This window comes from Rattus rattus, chromosome 2 (assembly GCF_011064425.1).
Source record: "Rattus rattus isolate New Zealand chromosome 2, Rrattus_CSIRO_v1, whole genome shotgun sequence".
In the NCBI taxonomy this organism is placed as follows: Eukaryota; Metazoa; Chordata; class Mammalia; order Rodentia; family Muridae; genus Rattus; species Rattus rattus.
In genome coordinates this window covers 96045521-96064628 of record NC_046155.1, presented here as the reverse complement: position 1 = coordinate 96064628, position 19108 = coordinate 96045521, and the positions used below count along the sequence as shown (strand labels likewise).

Below are 19108 nucleotides of genomic sequence, written 5' to 3'. Positions count from 1 at the left end.
TGTGGGCTACCCACGTGGCCGAGTTTCTTAGGAATGTGGTGTTGGCATGAACTCTTGGACCCGAGCTGTTAAAACACAGGGTTTCGATTTCAAGCTACTCACTAAATACTTCTCGCTCCATGCAAAGGAGTTTCCATGATTTCTGAAACCAATCAGGTGGGTCATGTTGTCAGCAGTGTGGTGTGGGAGGAGACACAACTCCATGCTGCTGACTACAGAAGCCTGAGGGGTTCTTTCCAGAGCGGTGAAGGGTTACTTTATGTAGACCAGGCTGGCCTTGAACTCACAGAGATCTGCCTACCTTTGCAGAGATTAAGATGTGTGCTACCACACAGGTTCAAATCAGGGATTCTTAACTTCAGTGCAGAAAAGAATGTTAGGATGAGTTGATGTGAAGCAAGCTGGAGTTTATAAAGTAGAGATTTTGTTTACACACAGCCTTAAGTTCACCAATCAAAGGCCCTCATGAACAGGACAACAGACGACAAGGGTGGGTGTGGGCTTCTCAGGAACTGGTTAAGTGACTTGGCCCCAACTGCAAGTTGATTTTAGAAGCTTTTAGAATTCCATTGATGGAAGTTTTTCCTTTTCTTTTTCTTTTTTAAGATTTTTTTTTATTATTATATATAAGTACACTGTAGCTGTCTTCAGACACAGCAGAAGAGGGCCTCAGATCTCATTACAGATGGTTGTGAGCCACCATGTGGTTGCTGGGATTTGAACTCAGGATCCCTGGAAGAGCGGTCAGTGCTCTTAACTGCTGAGCCATCTCTCCAGCCTGATGGAAGTTTTTCTAAGGGCTCCTTACTTACACATGAATAAGCGCTTGCACACATGTGCACACACAAGCGCTCACTCACACACACACATCCTTTTGGTAAATATGATTATAGAGTGAGTCATAAGAAATGTCTTGGATATGATTACTATCTGACGAGGGTTAATACTGGGTCACAAAGGTTATTCAAGGGAGATAAGATGTGTCTTTCACTAAATGGAGTTTCTCATGCAAAAACTAGAAAATGGTGGGGGAAAGGTTATATTTCCTTAATCCCTAAGTAAGCTGCATCCCTATTCTAACATTCTTTCGTGTGTGTGTGTGTGTGTGTGTGTGTGTGTGTGTGTGTGTGTGTAACAAAACAACCTTACAGCACTTATTGTTACATGATAATAACATAAGGACCACCACAACAATATGAATACATGTTTCAAACTGTGATCCCATCAGAAGACACTTTAAAACATTGTATGCCTTCTCAAAGTCTCCTGTCTTTAGAGCAAAGTAATATCTCCTTTTAGCATGATCCAGCCCAGCTGTTTGTTTTATAAAGAATCTTGTCTGCATCATCTAATATGAGGTTCAGGTACTCATCAACACCAGTAATGCAGTACTCTATCTAAATATTCACTTGCTCACACAGCCACACCGGAATCCGAGGTCTGCCTGGCTAACATCTGAGCTTGAGGTTGGTGGGCTGCACCATCACCCTCTGTAACTTCTGGCGTTGGCCTTGGTTGTGGTATGCCACGGTTAGAAGTCACAAACACCATGGGAGGAGGAAGGTTGACCTAGAAAACGACTTTCAGAATGATTTCAATGTTCTTATTTGGGATATCTATAAGGGAAACTTCACAACAGATGTTAACTATGCTGGAATACTTGATTCTCAGCTGGTGGGAGACTTCAACTCCAGGCTAGCTTCCTTCCCATGGCCCCTCAAACTCCCTTCTTTCCATCCTGCCTCAGGTTGACCCAGGACTCTGGGAAACCAACCTATTCAAGGGTTTCCTTCCCACATTGGACACCAATGCGAACAAGCACAATGATTTCTTAGTATTTCAGTATCTCATGATGAAGATAACATACACATTATAAACTTTGAGGACTTCTGTGCCTAAGCCACCATCTGCAGGCAAGACGCTTCAGCAGGTAAAGGTGCTTAGCTGAGGACCTGAGTTTGATCCCTGGACCCCATCTCATGTTGAAGGGGAAAACTTCCGCAGGTGGTTCCTCGGCCACACACGAGATGCGGCACAGTGACCCCCATAAATATATTTATATATAAAATATAAAAATAAATAAGACAGTTAGGTAATTAAGCAAATAAATGCATTCGATAAAAAAAAACCAAAAAACCAAGAACCAACATCCAAAGTTTGGAAATGGTAGTGATAGTATGAATATAATTAACGTCAATTCTACACGTAAAATGGATATATATTTTTCCCCACACTTACGAAAAAAGTTCGGGTGTGGGTGAAAGAAAACCAAGGCTCTAACACCCTGTCAAACCGGTCAAACCTCCGGTCTCACGCCCACACCTAGGTGATCACCGTTCCTTCCTTGAGGGTCACCTACTTGCTCCTCAACTTCAGTCTCTCCGTTAGTAAAAACGGGGCGGTTGCAAAGGTGACCTTTGGGGTTCGTGGAGTAGTTTCCGGAGTGTGCAAAGATCAAGGTGGAGTTCCCAAGCCGCGCTCCGGGCGCCATAGGCGCTGTCATCAGCGTGGCGCTGTCTTAGACTCCCGGTCCAGCGGCTGGGAACCCGGAGCTCGGGCGCCGCGCGCCTGCGCAGTGGTCTCGGGCCCTGGCCCCGGGTTGAGGGAGGCGGACGAGGGCGGGTGCGCGTGGGGCTCTGCTGACCGTTGTCCCCTCCGCCAGTGCCCAGGGACAGCTCCCTCGTCGCCTCTCCTCCTCCCCCCCCCTCCCCGGCTCAGGTCACATCTGCACAGCGCAGCCGGGGAGGGGGAGGAGCCCTCCAGCGCGGAACCGGGCTTTCCACTCGGCCCGCCCTGAGGGGCGTGGGAGGGCGGGGCCGCGGACTTCGGACTCCAGCCACCCGACGCTCCTCTTTCCCCGACGCTCTCAGCCATCCCTAGCGGTGAGGGAACCATGTCCGCGCTACTGGGGCTCCCGCCCGAGGTGCAGGACACCTGCATCTCGCTGGTGCTAATGCTGTTGGTCGTGCTGTTCATGGGGCTGGCCCGCGTGATCGCCCGGCGACAGCTGCACAGGCCCATGGTCCACGCCTTCGTCCTGGAGTTTCTAGCTACCTTCCAGCTCTGCTACTGCACCCATGAGCTCCAACTGCTGAGCGAGCAGGACTCGGGGCACCCCACCTGGACGCTGACACTGATCTACTTCTTTTCCTTGGTGCATGGCCTGACCCTGGTGGGCACAGCTAGCAACCCGTGCGGCGTGATGATGCAGATGATTCTGGGGGGCATGTCCCCCGAGATGGGTGCGGTGAGGTTGATGGCTCAGCTGGTTAGCGCCCTATGCAGCAGGTACTGCATAAGTGCCCTGTGGAGCCTGAGCCTGACCAAGTACCATTTCGACGAGAGGATTTTAGTTTGCAGGAATCCCATCAACACCGACATATCCAAAGCGATCATCATAGAAGCCATCTGCTCCTTTATTTTCCACAGCGCTCTACTGCACTTCCAGGAGGTCCGAACCAAGCTTCGCATCCACGTGCTGGCTGCACTCATCACCTTTTTGGCCTATGCAGGTTTGTTATTCCTACCAGACACTTGGCAGTCCAGAGCTTCTATGACCCGAGGTTCTAAGTTCTTAGCTGATACATTTGAGCACCCCCTACACTCTAGTGTGATGCAAATGCTTGCACCCTAACCCGGGCCATTTATTATTCTTACCATCTTGCAGCCAGTGCCTAGCAGTTGGAGCCAACATAAGGATCTTCATTCAGTGCTGTTTTGAACACCCAGAGAAAGAAAGCAGACACTCCGGTGCCGAAACTAAGATCATGGTAGATTACTGCCAAGGGTTTAAATAGCCCACAAAGGGATTGTTTTAATGTTAGAAAGGCAGCTTATCAGTTACTGCTCTCATGCCAAGGTGGTATAGATTGCTTCTGACACTCTTACTGAGAAACGATCCCTTCTGAAAGTTCCTTCGAGCTTAAAGTGCATGATTGGTTAGTAGTTGACCGTGGGGAGTAGCAATTCAATAATTGCATTCACGTCCTACTTTCTTTCCTACAAATTACTTGTCATGTTTCCTTATGTCGAGTTGCACGTGGACGTTTAAGTAGACTCTCACAAAAGGTGTATTTCAAGTTTAAAATGTGCTTAAAGGTGCTCTTTGAAAGCTAACAATTCTCAGCCAGGTTTAGTGTCACAGGCTTGTAATCCCATCACTCAGGAAGTAGAGGAGGAGGATAATATTAAATTTGAGGTCAGGCAGTACTAAATACTGACACCCCATCTAAGGAAAACAAAACAAAAAACCAGGGGAAAAAACTCCAGAAGTCTTATTTACCTATTTATCAACCTGAAGTTCAGCTGTAGTAGAAATTCAAAAATTGTTTAATGATAAAATGTGACTTTTAAAAGAGTGTGTCATTTAAAATAGTGAAATCCTTTTACTGGGATAATAGTGGAATTATAAAAATATTTTAGGGGCATGAATATAATAAAAGAAACAGTAACAGTCTTATTACTTCTTGAACCCATTCAAAGAGAAACTGAGTAATGTACGTTAGTGGTAAAGGACCTGCCTAGCACTCACTAGGTTCTGGGTTCAGTCTTAGATACAACAAACAAAACTCCTTGGAACACAGCAGAGGTATACTTCAAGTGCATGCTTGGCTTTCTATGGTAGCATAAAAGACTTTACAAGTTTCCCTTCTTTGAATCTAGTATTGGATTTTTAGTAGACACACAGAAAGATACACTGTGTGGGGTAAGAGAAGAGTGCATGTGGGTATTTGAGAGGCCTGTGAGAGTTTCAGCTAAAGCAGAAACTCTGCTGTGCACGAACAGTTACGCCACAGTGCAGTTCTGTATTTGCCAATTAAAGCAGCAAAGAGTTGTGCAGGTGACTCGAGCCTGTAATATTAGCACTGGAGAGGTAGAGGCAGGAGGATTAAGGTTGTCCTCTGCTATTGACTGGGTTTGGGCCAGCCTGGGCTACATGAGACTTTGTCTCTAAAAGCAAACACACACACAAAAAAAATAAAAATCTGAGATTGTTTTATATTAAAAAGAAATTTAAGGACACCTAGATCTTTCTCACCCCCGAATTGCTCCTCCTGCCTCTGTTGATGGTTGTGAGGTTATGATTCCATAAATGGTGTATAGGCTATTAACTATCCCCGGGCTGGGGATGTAGTTCAAAGAGAGAACACCTGCCTTTATGCACACGGCCCTTAGCTCTCGTGAGGGGTAAAAATGCCATTCAAAAGAGAAGCGAAGTGACATTGGAGTTATTGATAAGAGCCAGTGGAGAAGGACTCCGGAATGTCAGTTTAAGGGGTCTGAGGCTCGGCCGCTTCCTTGACGTGTGAGTGCTCAGATGCAGAGGCTCTCAACAGTCTGTTTTCAGATCCCTGGAGCCGTTTTAAATATATACCCATCCTGGTGCAGATACCAGCACCTAACCGCTGTGCGAAGGAGCCGAGGAAGTGGTAGAGTTTAAAGTTCTCCCCAGGCAGTCCCACTATGGGACCAGTTTTAAACACTGCTCTAGCGTCCTGCCTTGTCCAGCTCACAGCCACTGGCTCCCGGCGCCCATTTAGATTTAGGTTAAACTTCAGCACTTCGGGCAGTGGGCGCATTCCTCCTCACTCACCACACAGTACTGGAGCTGGTGGCTCCAATGCTGGACAGGGCTGGAGACTCCAGGGATGAAAACCAACACACACTGGTTACAAGGCCTCGTGGATTCACGATCTGTTACATATGCATGTTCACTGCTCTCCTGCCAGTATAAAGGAGAGTAGAGTACCCCCTAGGTCCATGTTACATTCCAAATCGCTTTGCTAAGAAATACGTGTGTTATCTAATTCTCGCAGTTACCTGCGGATGAGCACATTATTATTCTTCCCATTTTAAATAAAGCGAGTGGCACTCGGGAACGGAGTGACCTGCCTCAGGCTGCAGATCCGCTAGGCTGGAGTCATGGCTGCCACTGCTGAGTATCAGTTTAACACCTGTAATTATCAGAATTTCTGTAGTGTGTCCTTAACGCACACACAATTACAGACTCTTGGCTATAAAAGGGAATAAAGTTCTTGACATACGGCACATGGATGGACATAATGTTAAAAAGAAGCAAAAGAAGCCTGGCTTTTAAAAAGAAAAAAAAAAAACCCGAATATTGTGTGACTCTGCTTCTGAGAAATACCTTGAACAGGCAAATTCAAAAAGGGAGAAAGCACAGAGAAGTCACTAGGAGAACAGTGGGTGAGGACAGACAGGATGAGGATGCATTATTGAGTGGGTATAGTATTTGTGTTTGCAACAGTGAAAAAAAACTATGTGAAAACTTTGGGTCAGGCATGGTGGCTTAGTACTCGGGAAGCAAAGGCGAGAGGATCAGAAATTCAGGTAAGCCTGGGCTACGTAGTGAGTTTGAGGTCAGCCTAGGCTACATGAGATCCTAACATAAATAGGATGAAAAAGAAGACACTGGGGAAGCTGCTAGGGCTGGACCACTGTTGGGTAAAGATGCTGACGGCCACGCAGCACCGTGAATACAGAGCAGCAAACAGCGTGCCTGTAGTGTGCACGAAAACTTAAGAGCTTTGAATCATTACATGGTCCTGTTGCCAATAAACCCTCAAACCCTGGATTGAACAGGTTCTAACTGTCAGATCCTATGGAGACATCACTTGGCTCCTCACGTAGTGTGAAACCCCAAGAGGAGGAGTGTGGAACAGGCTTGCGGCCCTTTTTGTCTAGAGTCTGTAGCCTAAGAAAACCCACCTTGGAAACGTTCACCCATGGACGTATCATTCCTATCACTTTGCAGATGATAAGTCATGACTGCTCCAAAGAGAATGGGCTGCCTTGACCACTAGAATGTCTGATAAGGATTTGGGCATCAGAGCTGCAGGCTCATAGGATTGTGTCTTCATTCTCAGCACCTCATCTTTATGGCTGGAAACTAAGCCCATGGCTGAGTACATGCTAAACACGTTTGGCCCAGCACCGAATGTTCCTATGTAAGCAGAGGCTACTGATATGATGCCAGTTATATACATATTGGCTTTCCTAACAAAAGAAAAAAAGCTCTGTAGCTCAGCAAAGTTATGAACTTTTTCTTTTTTAAAGACGGAGTCTTTTCTTGCTCCGTCACTACCTAGGCTGTTTTCAAACTCAATCGATCCTTCCAAGCTTCCATTTTCTAAGAAAGTTAAATTTATTTCATTTGTCTGTGGGGTGGGTGGGACAGGGGTGAGTGCATGCTATAGCTCATGTGTAGGGGTCTGAGGACAACTTTAGAGAGTCAAATATCCCCTCCCACCGTGTGGGTGCCTCGGATTGAACTCACCATATCAAGCAAGTGTCTTAAGCTTTGGAGCCATCTTGCTGGCCCCACCTCTGTTTCCTGAACAGCTGGGGGGTCCCAGGCATGCAACACCGGCCTCAGATTGTTAAGCTGTGAGTTATTAATGAAGACTATAAGCAAATCTTGCTTAATGTGGCTCTTGGGAGGATTTGCTTCGACGGTCAAGGTGATTGAGCTCTGCGTTCATTTTCTATGCATAAATCAGATATTTCAAAATGTCTTTTGAAACATGTAAGTTGTCTTTATTGTCGTAATGTTTTTCACGTGCAGAATTTTAAATTATGCCTGTCTACGACACAGTGTCTGTGTCCACCTCCAAAGGACAAGCTATGAGTAGAGATCAGACATGCTCTCCAGAATCCATAAACTAGGATTCAGCATAGTGATAGCCACACCAAGTAAGAAGACTGTCAGACAGGTCTCCCAACCCACTTCCTCCCAGTAAATGGTCTAGAGAAGCTGCAGTTTTCTTTTTTTACTTCACCCCATTACTCCTTTTGGGTTTTTAGTCTCCTTCCAGCCACAACTGTAGGTGAGATTATTTGTCCAAAGAAAAATGAACTAAGAACGTTGCACGTGGTCTCATTTAAATAGGAAATGGGCACTGGAGAGATGGCTCAGTGGTTAGAGCACTGGCTGCTCTTCCAGAGGTCCTGAGTTCAAATCCCAGCAACCACATGGTGGCTCACAACCATCTGTAGTATGATCTGTTCTGGCTCACAGGTGTACATGCAGATAAGGCACTCGCTCATAAATTAAAAAAATAAAGCAGGAAATGGATACAATCACTAATTTACAAATAAAAATTAGTTTCAGGACTGGTGAGGTGGCTCAGTCAGTCAATGGTCACCAAGCCTTATGACCCGATCCCTGGGACCCACCTGGTGGAAGGAGTCCTAAAAGGTGTCCTATGACCACCACATCCCCCTCACCAAATAAACAGCCAACAACTAGCTTAAGCAAAGGTCCAAACGTTTTGCTTAATTTGGTGTTAAGAGGCCAGGTTGAGTGGGGCTGTGCCCTTAGATATTTAATCGAGTCCTCATTTCCATATCTTTTTTAAAAAGATTTATTTATTCCATGTATATGAGTACACTGTCACTGTCAGACCAGAAGAGGGCATTGGATCCCATTACAGATGGTTGTGAGCCACCATGTGGTTGCTGGGAATTGAACTCAGGACCTCTGGAAGAGCAATCAGTGCTCTTAACCACTGAGCCATCTCTCCAGCCCTCATTTCCATATCTTTAAGACGGACAGTACCACCCGCCAGGCAGGCGAGGGGCAAAAATAAAAAAAAAAGAAAGAAGGAAAAAAAAATGGACAGTACCTTCTCAATGGGTACGAATGAGGAACCGTGTTTCAAACCTGAGGTTTCTTCCTGGTGTAAAGCAGTCGGGGAAATGTTGCTTTTGTCCTTATTCCTCTGCCCTGCAGTTTCCCACAGATCTCCTGTATAACTCCATCATTTTTGCAAGGTTGCTAATCACATCCTATCTCCTGTAGTCAGCAGCCTAACACAGCCAGCGGCACTCTGAGGAGGAATCCCCCTCCTGGCAGAATCCCCACCTCTGGCAGCCCAGGGTCCCTGCCTTCTCAGGGAGAGCTGGACTATGCTGGCTTCGAAGGCATGCAGCACCTCTGGCTTTATTTTTAAACTCTTGAATTTCTAAGCTTTGCTTAAGCCTTAGACCTTCTGGAAAATGACACCATTTGTGAAGCGGAGCTTTGAATGCGAGTACCCAAGTGGGACTGTCTCCCGGGAAGCCCACATCTGTCCTACGATTGTGCTCGCCCTGCCCTCTTCCTATAGGACTGTCGAAAAGCAGAAGAAACCCATTGACGTTGCTTCATTCTGTCTTCCAGTTATTTATCCAACATGTAGGAAATAACTTAGGAAACTGAACCTAATAACTGTGTTCGTGTGAACATAAACGCACCACATCTGCTCTCTGCACACAGGAAGCTCTAACAACAAAGGGTTATACAGTAAAACAGCAAAGTGTCCAGTGAGGGGTTTTAACACATAAGCCACACCCGAGGTGGCTTGTTGTCTTAGTTATAGTTGTTGGTGTGCAACAATCCATATCCAAACTCTAAAAGTGGAGATAACTACTATTTCCCATGATTCTTTGTGCTTTCTACCCAGCTGCTCAATGATGTGTGTGTGTGTGTGTGTGTGTGTGTGTGCATGTGGGTTTGTGTGTGTGTGTATGTGTGTGTGTGCATGTGTGTTTGTGTTGTGGGGTACATGTGTGAGGAACCTAGAGGATGTTGAACGTATTCCTTCATTTTTGGGTGAGATGGGCAAACCTTTTGAGATCACGTGTATAGCTAGCTGGTTTGTTTCAGCTGGGGCTGCCAGCCAACTTTCTTGAAAGCTAAGGGTAGCCAAGTCTCATCAGGTTTAACTAGACTGAGTGCATGTTCTCAGACAGCACCGTCTACCGCTGCCCTGCCGTGGGCAGTAACTGTGCTATCAGGCTGGGGTGTAGAGAAAACAGCCATCGAGCGTCCAGGGTCCACCTGCTCCCCAACCCCCACTTGGGCAGTTATGAGCTCACGCAGCCATACCCATCTGGGGATCTGAACTCAGGTTCGTACTCCAGAAGCAGCAGCACGCTGGCCCTCCAGGCTATCTCCCCAGCCCTCATATCTTGTCTAACTGCTCTTTTGAGTTCTGCCATTCGGCTGCTTCTTAGGGACTCTGCTGATGAGTAACAGGAACCCAATGGTAATGCGTTTTTGTCCATTTCACTTTCCATTTTTAATTCAAAGACATGTGTGTACTCATGTTAGGGTCCTGGGCACTGTGCTGTTAGCTGGGTTCGTTTTAGTCTTGCTGCCTTTTTAACCATCTCTGTCTTTGCTCACAGGAGGGAGCCTCACAGGAGCACTGTTTAACCCAGCACTGGCACTTTCGCTGCACTTCCCGTGCTTTGACGAATCGTTCTATAAGTTTTTCGTAGTATATTGGGTTGCTCCTTCTCTAGGTAAGCATATTTTATTTACTATGTCTGAAAGGTTAGGGCATTTAAAAAATTAATGTATGAGTGGAGTGTTGTGCATGCATGAGTGTATTCTGTATGTGGGCCTAGTGCCCTTGGATACCCTAGAACTGTAGTTGCAGATGAGTGTGAGCTGCTGTGTGGGTGCTGGGAATAGGAACCAATTTCTCTGAAGAGCAACCAGTGCTCTTAACTGACCAGTCATCTCTCCACCCCCAAATTAGATTATAAAATATTTTAAAATATGACACACAAGAATTTCACTATGGCGATTTCTAAAACTAGAGAAGATAAAAAAAAAAAAAAAAAGAAGAAGAAAGGAAGGAAGGAAGGAAGAAAGAAAAAGAAAAAAAAACTTGGCTAACATGCTTACAAAACACTTTACTTTTGTGCAGTGTCCTTTGAAGCTGTGTGTGCATTTCTTCATCTGTCAGTTTCGATTTTGAAGACAGGGTCTTTCTTTGAACCTGGTGCTCTCCTGTTTTAGTCAGACTGGCTGACCTTCGAGCTCCAGTATCTATCCATCTCTGCCCTATTTCCAAGTGCTGGGGGTTACAAGGCATATGCCGCAACGGGTGCCTTACATGGGTGCCTTACATGGGTGCCTTAGGGATCCACATCCAGGTCTTCATGCCCTCATCCAACGAGCCAGATCCCCAGCTCCTGACGCTGTTTGAGTCAGGGCTGCAGATGGTTTAGGGTCTGCCTGATCGATGAGGGCACTGAAGGGTAATTATCTCCACTCACAAATAATCTTTTAGCTGGGCCTGGTGTGCAGCCTGAAATTCGAGTTACTCAGGAGGCTGAGGCAGGAGGATTACAAGTATAAGGCCTGCTTAGGCTACAAAGCAATTTTAAGTCCAGTCTGGTCAATTACTGAGTCCAGAGTGTGAGTCCAAACTTATATAAAGTTAAAAGGGGGTGGGGTGGGGATACAGTTCAGTGGTAGAAAATTTGCCTAGCATTCACCAATGCTTGGGTTCTATTTCTAGTACCAAAATAATTTCTACATAGTGAGTTTAGACCAGCCTGTGGTGCACCAGGCTTTCCCTTATGAACGTGTGAGTCCCAAACCAGATGCTATTGAATCATTTAGGTCGCTTTCCTTAGTTGTGGAAGAGCATCCTGTTCGATAACCCTTAGTCAATATAGCCTCTAAATGGCTCCCAAGTCCCATTCACGTTAATGCAATTGCGAGTCAGGATGGGGATGTGGCCCACTAGGTGCTCCTTTAGTATGTGTGTTGCTGGAGGTCACATCCCCAGTATCAGGACAACAAAAATTCTCTTTTAAAGAGAGATCGGGTAGCTATAACAATGGCATGCACTTTCATATAATTATCAGCATTTATGTTACCAGCATTTCCTGCTTTTTAGTCATCAGCTAAATAAAAATGGGCAAACATCTATACAATAAAAATAATTTATTGTATAGGGGTTGGGGATTTAGCTCAGTGGTAGAGCGCTTGCCTAGCAAGCTCAAGGTCCTGGGTTCGGTCCTGAGCTCCGGAAAAATAATAATTTATAAAAACGGAGAAAGGAGTGAAGATTTAAGCTTGGAGACGTTACTCAGTGGTGACAGCTTGTCTAGTATAACTCAAGAGCCTGAACTTGAGTCACAGCATTGACTCATTAACAAACACATAAACGAAGGACTATTAACGTACACATTGTTTTTTACTATTCCATATTTAAAAACTTAAGCACTGGTTTGGGGCACTTCATGCGATACGTCTGTAGAACCCACTACGGTGGGATTCATGAGGAAAGGCAGAACCTGACACACTCTGGGTGAGCGGTCCAAGAGAGCTGTCGAGGGCTCCTCCCTTGGAGCCCGTCCTGCTCTCCAGAGAGTTTCCCTTTCCTTAGTCTCTGTTTGCTCTACTCTAAAACAACTACCAAAATCCAAACTGCTGTGAGCTCCTGTCTCCTTGGCCACCTTTGAGGTATGGAGAAGCCCGGTCACTGTACAGAAGAACAAATGACGCAAGCCCAGGGGCTCTCACCAGGTGCCGTGCGAATCCGAGGTGCCTGCCCCCGGTTCTTCCTGTGTTTAAGCACCTGAGCGCAGCAGGTTCGCAGCGGTGTCCCTTCCCCGCAGGCTCTGGGCTTAGCGTCCTGCATTTTGTCTTTCAGGCGTACTGCTGATGATCCTCATGTTCAGCTTCTTCCTTCCGTGGCTGCACAACAACCAACTGAGTAACAAAAAGGAATGATCACTCCCAAAGACTCAAACGAAGTCAGCGGACGATCAGGCTGGATGTGACGGTTTGGGCACCTTTCAAACTCTGGACTCATCCTGCTTCTCCTTCCTTTGTGGAAGGTGTCTTACTGTTTTCACTACCTGGACTTCACTGTGAAAATGAGGCAGCCTGTCTTTCTCAGTTAAGACTTGTTCTTTTGAGTGATGTATTAAATGCTGCTCGAAAAGGCTCATTCATTAAACCTCTGTAAATCCCAAGTCATTATTAACTGTGATGAAAAGAACAAGAGAAAATAAAGCCAGACGGGGGAGGAGCAGTGGTCGGGCAGGGCTAAGTTCTGTATCAAGCTTGCCTCTGAAGGAGGTGGGCTTCAGAGCTCCAGCGCAGCTCACTCGCAGGCTCCACAAGGTGCTTTTCAGTCACAGCTTCTTAGTGACACTGTCAGTGGTAGCATCTTTTAACTGGAAACTTCTTTGGGGAAATACTTTTATACCCACTAATCCTCAACAGGTTTCTCATTGGTTTGGCACAGGGTCTCCCTTGCAGCCCGGCTGGCCTGAAGCTTCCTGTGTAGACCAGGCTGGCCTCAGTCGGGAGGTGATCCTTTACCTCTCTCTGCCTCCCAAGTGCTGGGATTACAGGCAGGGATGTGTCGCCACCACCAGGGTTTTCGCTTTGTTTTTATTTTGGGGTAAAGATTCTTACAATGTAGCCCAGGTTGGCCGTGAACTCATCATCTTCCAAGTGCTGGGATTTTAAGTATGTACTACCCCAACTGCCTCAGGCTTCCTAGATTTTAAATATATCCTAATACCTAAACCATTTAAGCCGACAATTTCAGTCAAACTGTCTTAATGCACACACGGCCAAGATCTGTCTTTTTGTGTTCCCAACTGCACGCCACAGTCAGCTGGAGAAGCAGGTAGGTGCTCTTTCTGCGTTGCTTTACTTCTATAACAATACACCGAAATGCAGGAACAGCTGATGGCGTAATGAGGAAATAATTCTAACCTCCATTTTACAAGATGGGATGCTGGGCCCAGGTGTGCTGTGACTCTCCCCGACACCAGGGGCAAGCGCAGGGTTTTCTACTTCTGTGTCAGCAGCAAAAGTTCTTCTCTGTCATCTGACTGGAGAAGAGGTTCTGAAGAAAATAGTCAACTCTCTAAATTAAATTTAAAGACTCAGTATTTTCTCTTCTTGTTCTTTGTGAGTGCATGTATATATACAGATACCCAAGGAGGGCACCGGGTCCCCGGCAGCTGGAGTTAAGTTGACTATAAGCTGCCATATGGGTGCTGGGAACCAAACTTAGGTCTGCGGGAAGAGCAGCAAGTCCTCCTAATCACTGAGCTACCCTACCTCTCCAGTCCTTACTTGAAGTTTAAAAAGCCTTTTCTCTACTGCAAGCCTCACTGAAATCCAATGTTTATTTTAATTTTATTTCATTATTTTGTGTGTAAAATGTGTGGGTGAGTGTATGCTATTGCATACACATGACGTTCGGAGGACACCTCCACAGAGCCAGGTCTGGCTTTATTTGGGTTCTGGTGATGGGACTTGTTTGTTTGCCAGGCTTGCGTCGCAGTGCCTTTATTCCGTTGGGCCATATTGCTGGCTTGAAGTCTAATTACAAACATCCAGGCCGCAATACTGGTTTTTAAAAAGGGATGGGGTGGGGGAATGCCAGGTGAGTAAAAAGGAACACTCAGCAGCTAAGCTGCCAGTGACACACCCTGTGTGGGGAGGGGCTTACGGACCTGGAGGTCAGTCAGGTGACCGGAAGCTCTGGCATATACGGACCTGGAGGTCAGGTGACCGGAAGCTCTGGCGTATACTATGTCTAACAGTACATAACAGTGTGAGGCCTCAGAATTGTGACCCGATGACTAAATGTATGCGCTTTCAAAGCCCTCCCCAGGGACGTGCTTCCTCCAGAGGTGTGAACCCCTAAACCTGCCTCCAAGTAAATTCTGACTGAAAGGGCTGGCAACATAGATAACTGTTGATAGCTGTTTTTAATAGACGTCAAGCCTGCCTGTTGTTTAAGATAAAAGCCACTTTTTTTTTTTTTTTTACACAAAAAGTCATAGTTCTAGCTTCTTCAAATCTGAGGCCTCAATTCTACCCTGGCAATACTACCAAATAACGATTGTTCCTCTGAACAAGCCCTTGCCTTCCAAAACGAAGCCGAGTTTTCTCTAGTTCCACGGCTTCTCACAGAACACAACTACATACTCCTCTCACTAACGTGCATACTTTCACGGCTTGACAGAGGGGAGAGGTCGCTTCTATGAAGATGCTGACTCTCTGGACTCCCACCGTGACCCTGGATCCTGCTGTTTGCCCTGCGCTCCTCTCAAGGTGGCAGTTTCTCTCTTCTCTCTGTCCTCACTGATGCTTGTTGCTTGAGTTCTAAGTTTTTGGTTTTTTTTTTTTTTTTTTAAAGATTTTATTTTGGGAAAGGGTTAGGAGGTGTAGCCATGTGGAGAAGTATGTCACTGGGGCAGGCTTTGAGTACATAACTTAGCCCTGTTTCTGTTTTGCTCTGGTGTGCATTTGTGGTTAAAGATGTAACTAGGTCGGTTTTTGTCCTGGACACCATGTCTGCCACTTGTCATAATGGACTCTCATCCTTCTGGAACCGTTAAGCCAAAATAAACAACTCTTTCCTCCAGTAAAGAGAGAAACGTATTGTGTATGTGAATATATTTCGTGTGTAGGCGCCTATGGGCCAGAAGAGGCCCGGTGAGTCCCTTGGAGCTAGAGCTCCAGACAGTTCAGCACTTGGTCCTCTGAAAGAGCAGTCCCTGCCTCTTTGTGGAGCAAACCTCAAGTTGTGTCTTGGTAACTGAAACCCACAAAGGATCCCTCCAGTGTCTTGGCCTTTGAGTTCCTTGGCTGTCTCTTCTGATAGCTGTGTCTTTTGTTCTGCCCAAGTTCCCCTTAACTACAAGTTTTCCATTACTAATCTAACCTCCATTTCTAACTTGCAGCTCCCTTGCTAGTCACAGTCACTAGACTAGATGAGTCCCCAATGATCCTCTCTTCTACCTATGGGGCTTAAGTCACTTGTGCAATCAGTCACAAACAGGCCTGCTACCCTCTCAACGCCATCCCCCCTCTACATACTAACATGCACAGTAACTCCAAACGCAACTGTGTTTATTTGCAACAGAACAATGTCCACGTATTTGTTGACGCCTATCCATTCGTACACATACACATTTTAGCTTCACGGCCGCAGTAGATAATATGTTTCTTTCTCATAAACCAGCATCTATGAATCCCTCCTGTGTGAATCAGACAGGGCCAATATGCTTCCATTACAAAGGCAAAAAGGGCTAGATTTCTGCTCTCTGCAACTTACACACACACACACACACACACACACACACACACACACACACACACACACACACAAGGCCAGCTAACATGGTCTGGAATGTGATGAACTCCGACAGGGCAACAGTCAAGAAACTTGTCTAACAACAGCAAAGCATCCATACCATGTATCTACTCCTGGCCCCTAACTTTCTTCACGGATCTGTTTTATTTTCACGTTCTTGTCCAATCTTTTCCCCACTGACTTTTCTGAGAGTGTTGCTGAGGACGAACCCAGGCTTTGTGTGCTAGGTAAGTGCTCCAGCACTAAGATCCATCCTCATCTCTCCAGTGGCTTGCGAGTGACTCTCCACTAGAATCTTAGTTTTTTTTTTTTTTTTTTTTCTTTTTTTTTTTCGGAGCTGGGGACCGAACCCAGGGCCTTGCGCTTCCTAGGTAAGCGCTCTACCACTGAGCTAAATCCCCAGCCCCTAGAATCTTAGTTTTATGAGAACTGTGTACTGCCTTCAGGTCGAGCAGTGTAACAGTGTACTTGGCAACTATTTATTTGGAAAGACTTGCTTTTCCTCATAGTGCTGTCATCCATTCATTGTTCCTGCTGCTAGGACTGATAGGACCTCCTCCCTCCCCCATCTGTCTGGTCTACTGGAAAGCAGACCCTCCAGTGCCCTAGACCTGTTTAGAAAGCGCAAACAACAACCTGCACTGAAGGCCTGCAGGCCCTGCAAGCCCAGACTCCAGACATTTAACTGCTTCGTGGAGTTTTTATTTCAAGTCTCTCAGATGTATTCTAATCACAGGGGTGGGTTAGTTATAGCTTCTCTTCAGGAGGATGGCACTTGGGCTAGGATGCAGCCTGGCTGGCAGTACCCGCCACAACACAAAGGGCCCCAAGTTTGGTCCCTACAACTACATAAGACTGGGTGTGGGGTTGGGGATTTAGCTCAGTGGTAGAGCACTTGCCTAGGAAGCGCAAGGCCCTGGGTTCGGTCCCCAGCTCCAAAAAAAAAACCAAAAAAAAAAAAAAAAAAAAAAAAGGACTGGGTGTGAAGGCACACGGAGGCAGGAGGATGTAAAGTTCACAGGTCATCTTCAACTACACAGCGAATTCAAGCCCAGTCTGGGCCTCACAAGATTCTGCCTGGAAATAAATAGCTAAATGAAGTCAGCGCTAACCTTGCCAGTTTGCCAATAATGAACTGAGCCACTCTCTAGGTACTGTTGTCACAAGCAGTTCATGCATTCTAGTGAGTAATAACCTCTAAACAATCCTATTACCCTGTATAGACTTTTGTTTAGCCCAGGCTAGCTTCAGACTCCTGATTCTCCTGCCTCCCTTCTAAGTGCTGGTATTACACCATGTACCTAGTGTGACACCGGATTATGTATATGGGTTTTGCCTATATGTTTGTGCACCGAGTATATGCAGTACCCCCAGAGGCAAGAGGGTTGTCGGATCCCCTGGAAGGGCAGCCAGTGCTATTAAATGCTAAGGCATCTTTTCTAACCTCAGTATGTTTCTGTATTTTAATAATACAATTAAAAACAAAACTACTAAGCCTGCTTTTTTGGGATATTTCAACGAGCCAAACTTGGGAGGGAAGAAAGTCCGTAAGACCAGGCAAGCAGCACAATTCCAGTAACGCTAAATTTAAGCTTAAAAATGAAAAAATAAAGCTAAAATACAATCAGTAAATGTTGGCTTGTTGATAATTTAATTAATTAATTAATTAATTAATTAGAAACAGGGTCTAAGTATCCCTGGCTGGCCTCAAACTCAATAGTTTGCCTCTGCCTCTGCCTCTTACAGCAGGCTGAGTTTGATTTTTAAGTAGTCTGACTTTACCTTCTCCCCTCACAGCTATGGATGTAATTGTCTAGCATTGCAGAATGATAGTTTGATGCCTGGATCACCTACGGCAGCAGACCAACTTTAGCAAATCCCACAGAAGTCCACAGGATCCTGAAACTTGTTCCTTCAGAAAGATACTAAATGAACTTTCCACTGTCAACCCACGAGGTGCTAGCCCTATTTAATGAGTATATATATATATATCCCTAGGATAAAACTGTGGGTGGCATTTACTGACAGCAGAGAAACATGTAGAAGGGGGCATGGACTCAGTACCAGCTATGGTGGGCACTCACCCAGGCTGCATCGTTTTGGAAAACAGGCTTAAAAACCAAAGTTCAATACCCATGTAACCCAAGTGGCACCTCCTCTATAAAGTGGCATTGTCACCTCCGGGAACAGTTCCTGACACACACCACATATGGAAGAACCCAGGGCAGTGGCTGCTACTGAAGAGGCCTCAGAAAATGTTAGTTTTTCTCTCACGGGGCTTACTAACAAATTCAGAACTTCTGAAAACCCTGTTTAAAAAGATACAAAAGGGGGAACTTTACTTTTCTTGGCTTACTCTGCAGGATGAGAAACTTGAACACCGGCTTGAGGCTGTCAGCAGGACCCAGCTGCTAATCAGACTGGTAGGTCCAAATGGTGCATAGAACTGTCTTTCAAAGGCCACACAAAGTCCCGAGACTTGGGAGGCCTGGGCAGGTGGACCTCTGTGAGTTCCAGACCAGTCAGAGAAGAGATATATAGTGTCTCAACAACAATAACAAGAAAGGGCCTAAGTCTAGAACTATAAAACCCCGCCTGTGAATATCCAGGTGCCTATGGAAACTATATAGTGAGGGCTGGCCAACTTAGAAACTACTTCCGATGCAGGCAGCACAGCAGGGTCCGATGCAGGCAGCACAGCAGGGTCTTTGTTTTAAGACTCCCTTATGAAAGACCTGCTAGAAGCTTACACATCTTATTAATGTCATGCTCCCAACAACTGGAACTAAAACTGGGCTAGGGAGATGGCTCAGTGTATAGACTGCCTTCCTTGCAAACCTAAGGACGTAAGTTTGGATCCTACCACTCATGCAAAAGTGGGGAAGACAGGATCCCTGGAGCTTCCTGGCCAGCCAGTCTACTCCAGGTTCAGTGAGTTAACCTCATCTCAAGAAATAAGGTAGATGGGGCTCTGTGTTTAACAGATAAGGGTATTGAAGAGGACCCAAGTTCAGTTCTCAGAAACATCAAATAGCCCAGGTCCAGGGAATCTGACATCCTGTCTGAGGCACCTACACAAATGTGTACAGACCCCATGCATATACACAAGTAAAAGCAAAACTGAGCATGGCAGCACATGCCTTCAATTCCAGCAGTAGGAGAGCAAAGGCAGG

General features: G+C 45.9%; 1 protein-coding gene and 1 pseudogene across 1 annotated transcript; one reads left to right on the top strand and one right to left on the bottom strand.

The window, feature by feature from the left end:
• Positions 1-1132: 1132 nt before the first annotated feature.
• LOC116893146 lies at positions 1133-2491 on the bottom strand (annotated as a pseudogene).
• A 108-nt stretch (positions 2492-2599) lies between these two features.
• Positions 2600-12783, top strand: Aqp11 (aquaporin 11). Its single transcript, XM_032892972.1, has 3 exons — positions 2600-3512; positions 10192-10308; positions 12459-12783. The coding sequence occupies exons 1-3, from the start codon at positions 2894-2896 to the stop codon at positions 12536-12538; spliced, it is 816 nt and encodes a 271-aa protein (XP_032748863.1). The 5' UTR covers positions 2600-2893; the 3' UTR covers positions 12539-12783.
• The last annotated feature ends 6325 nt before the right edge of the window (positions 12784-19108 follow it).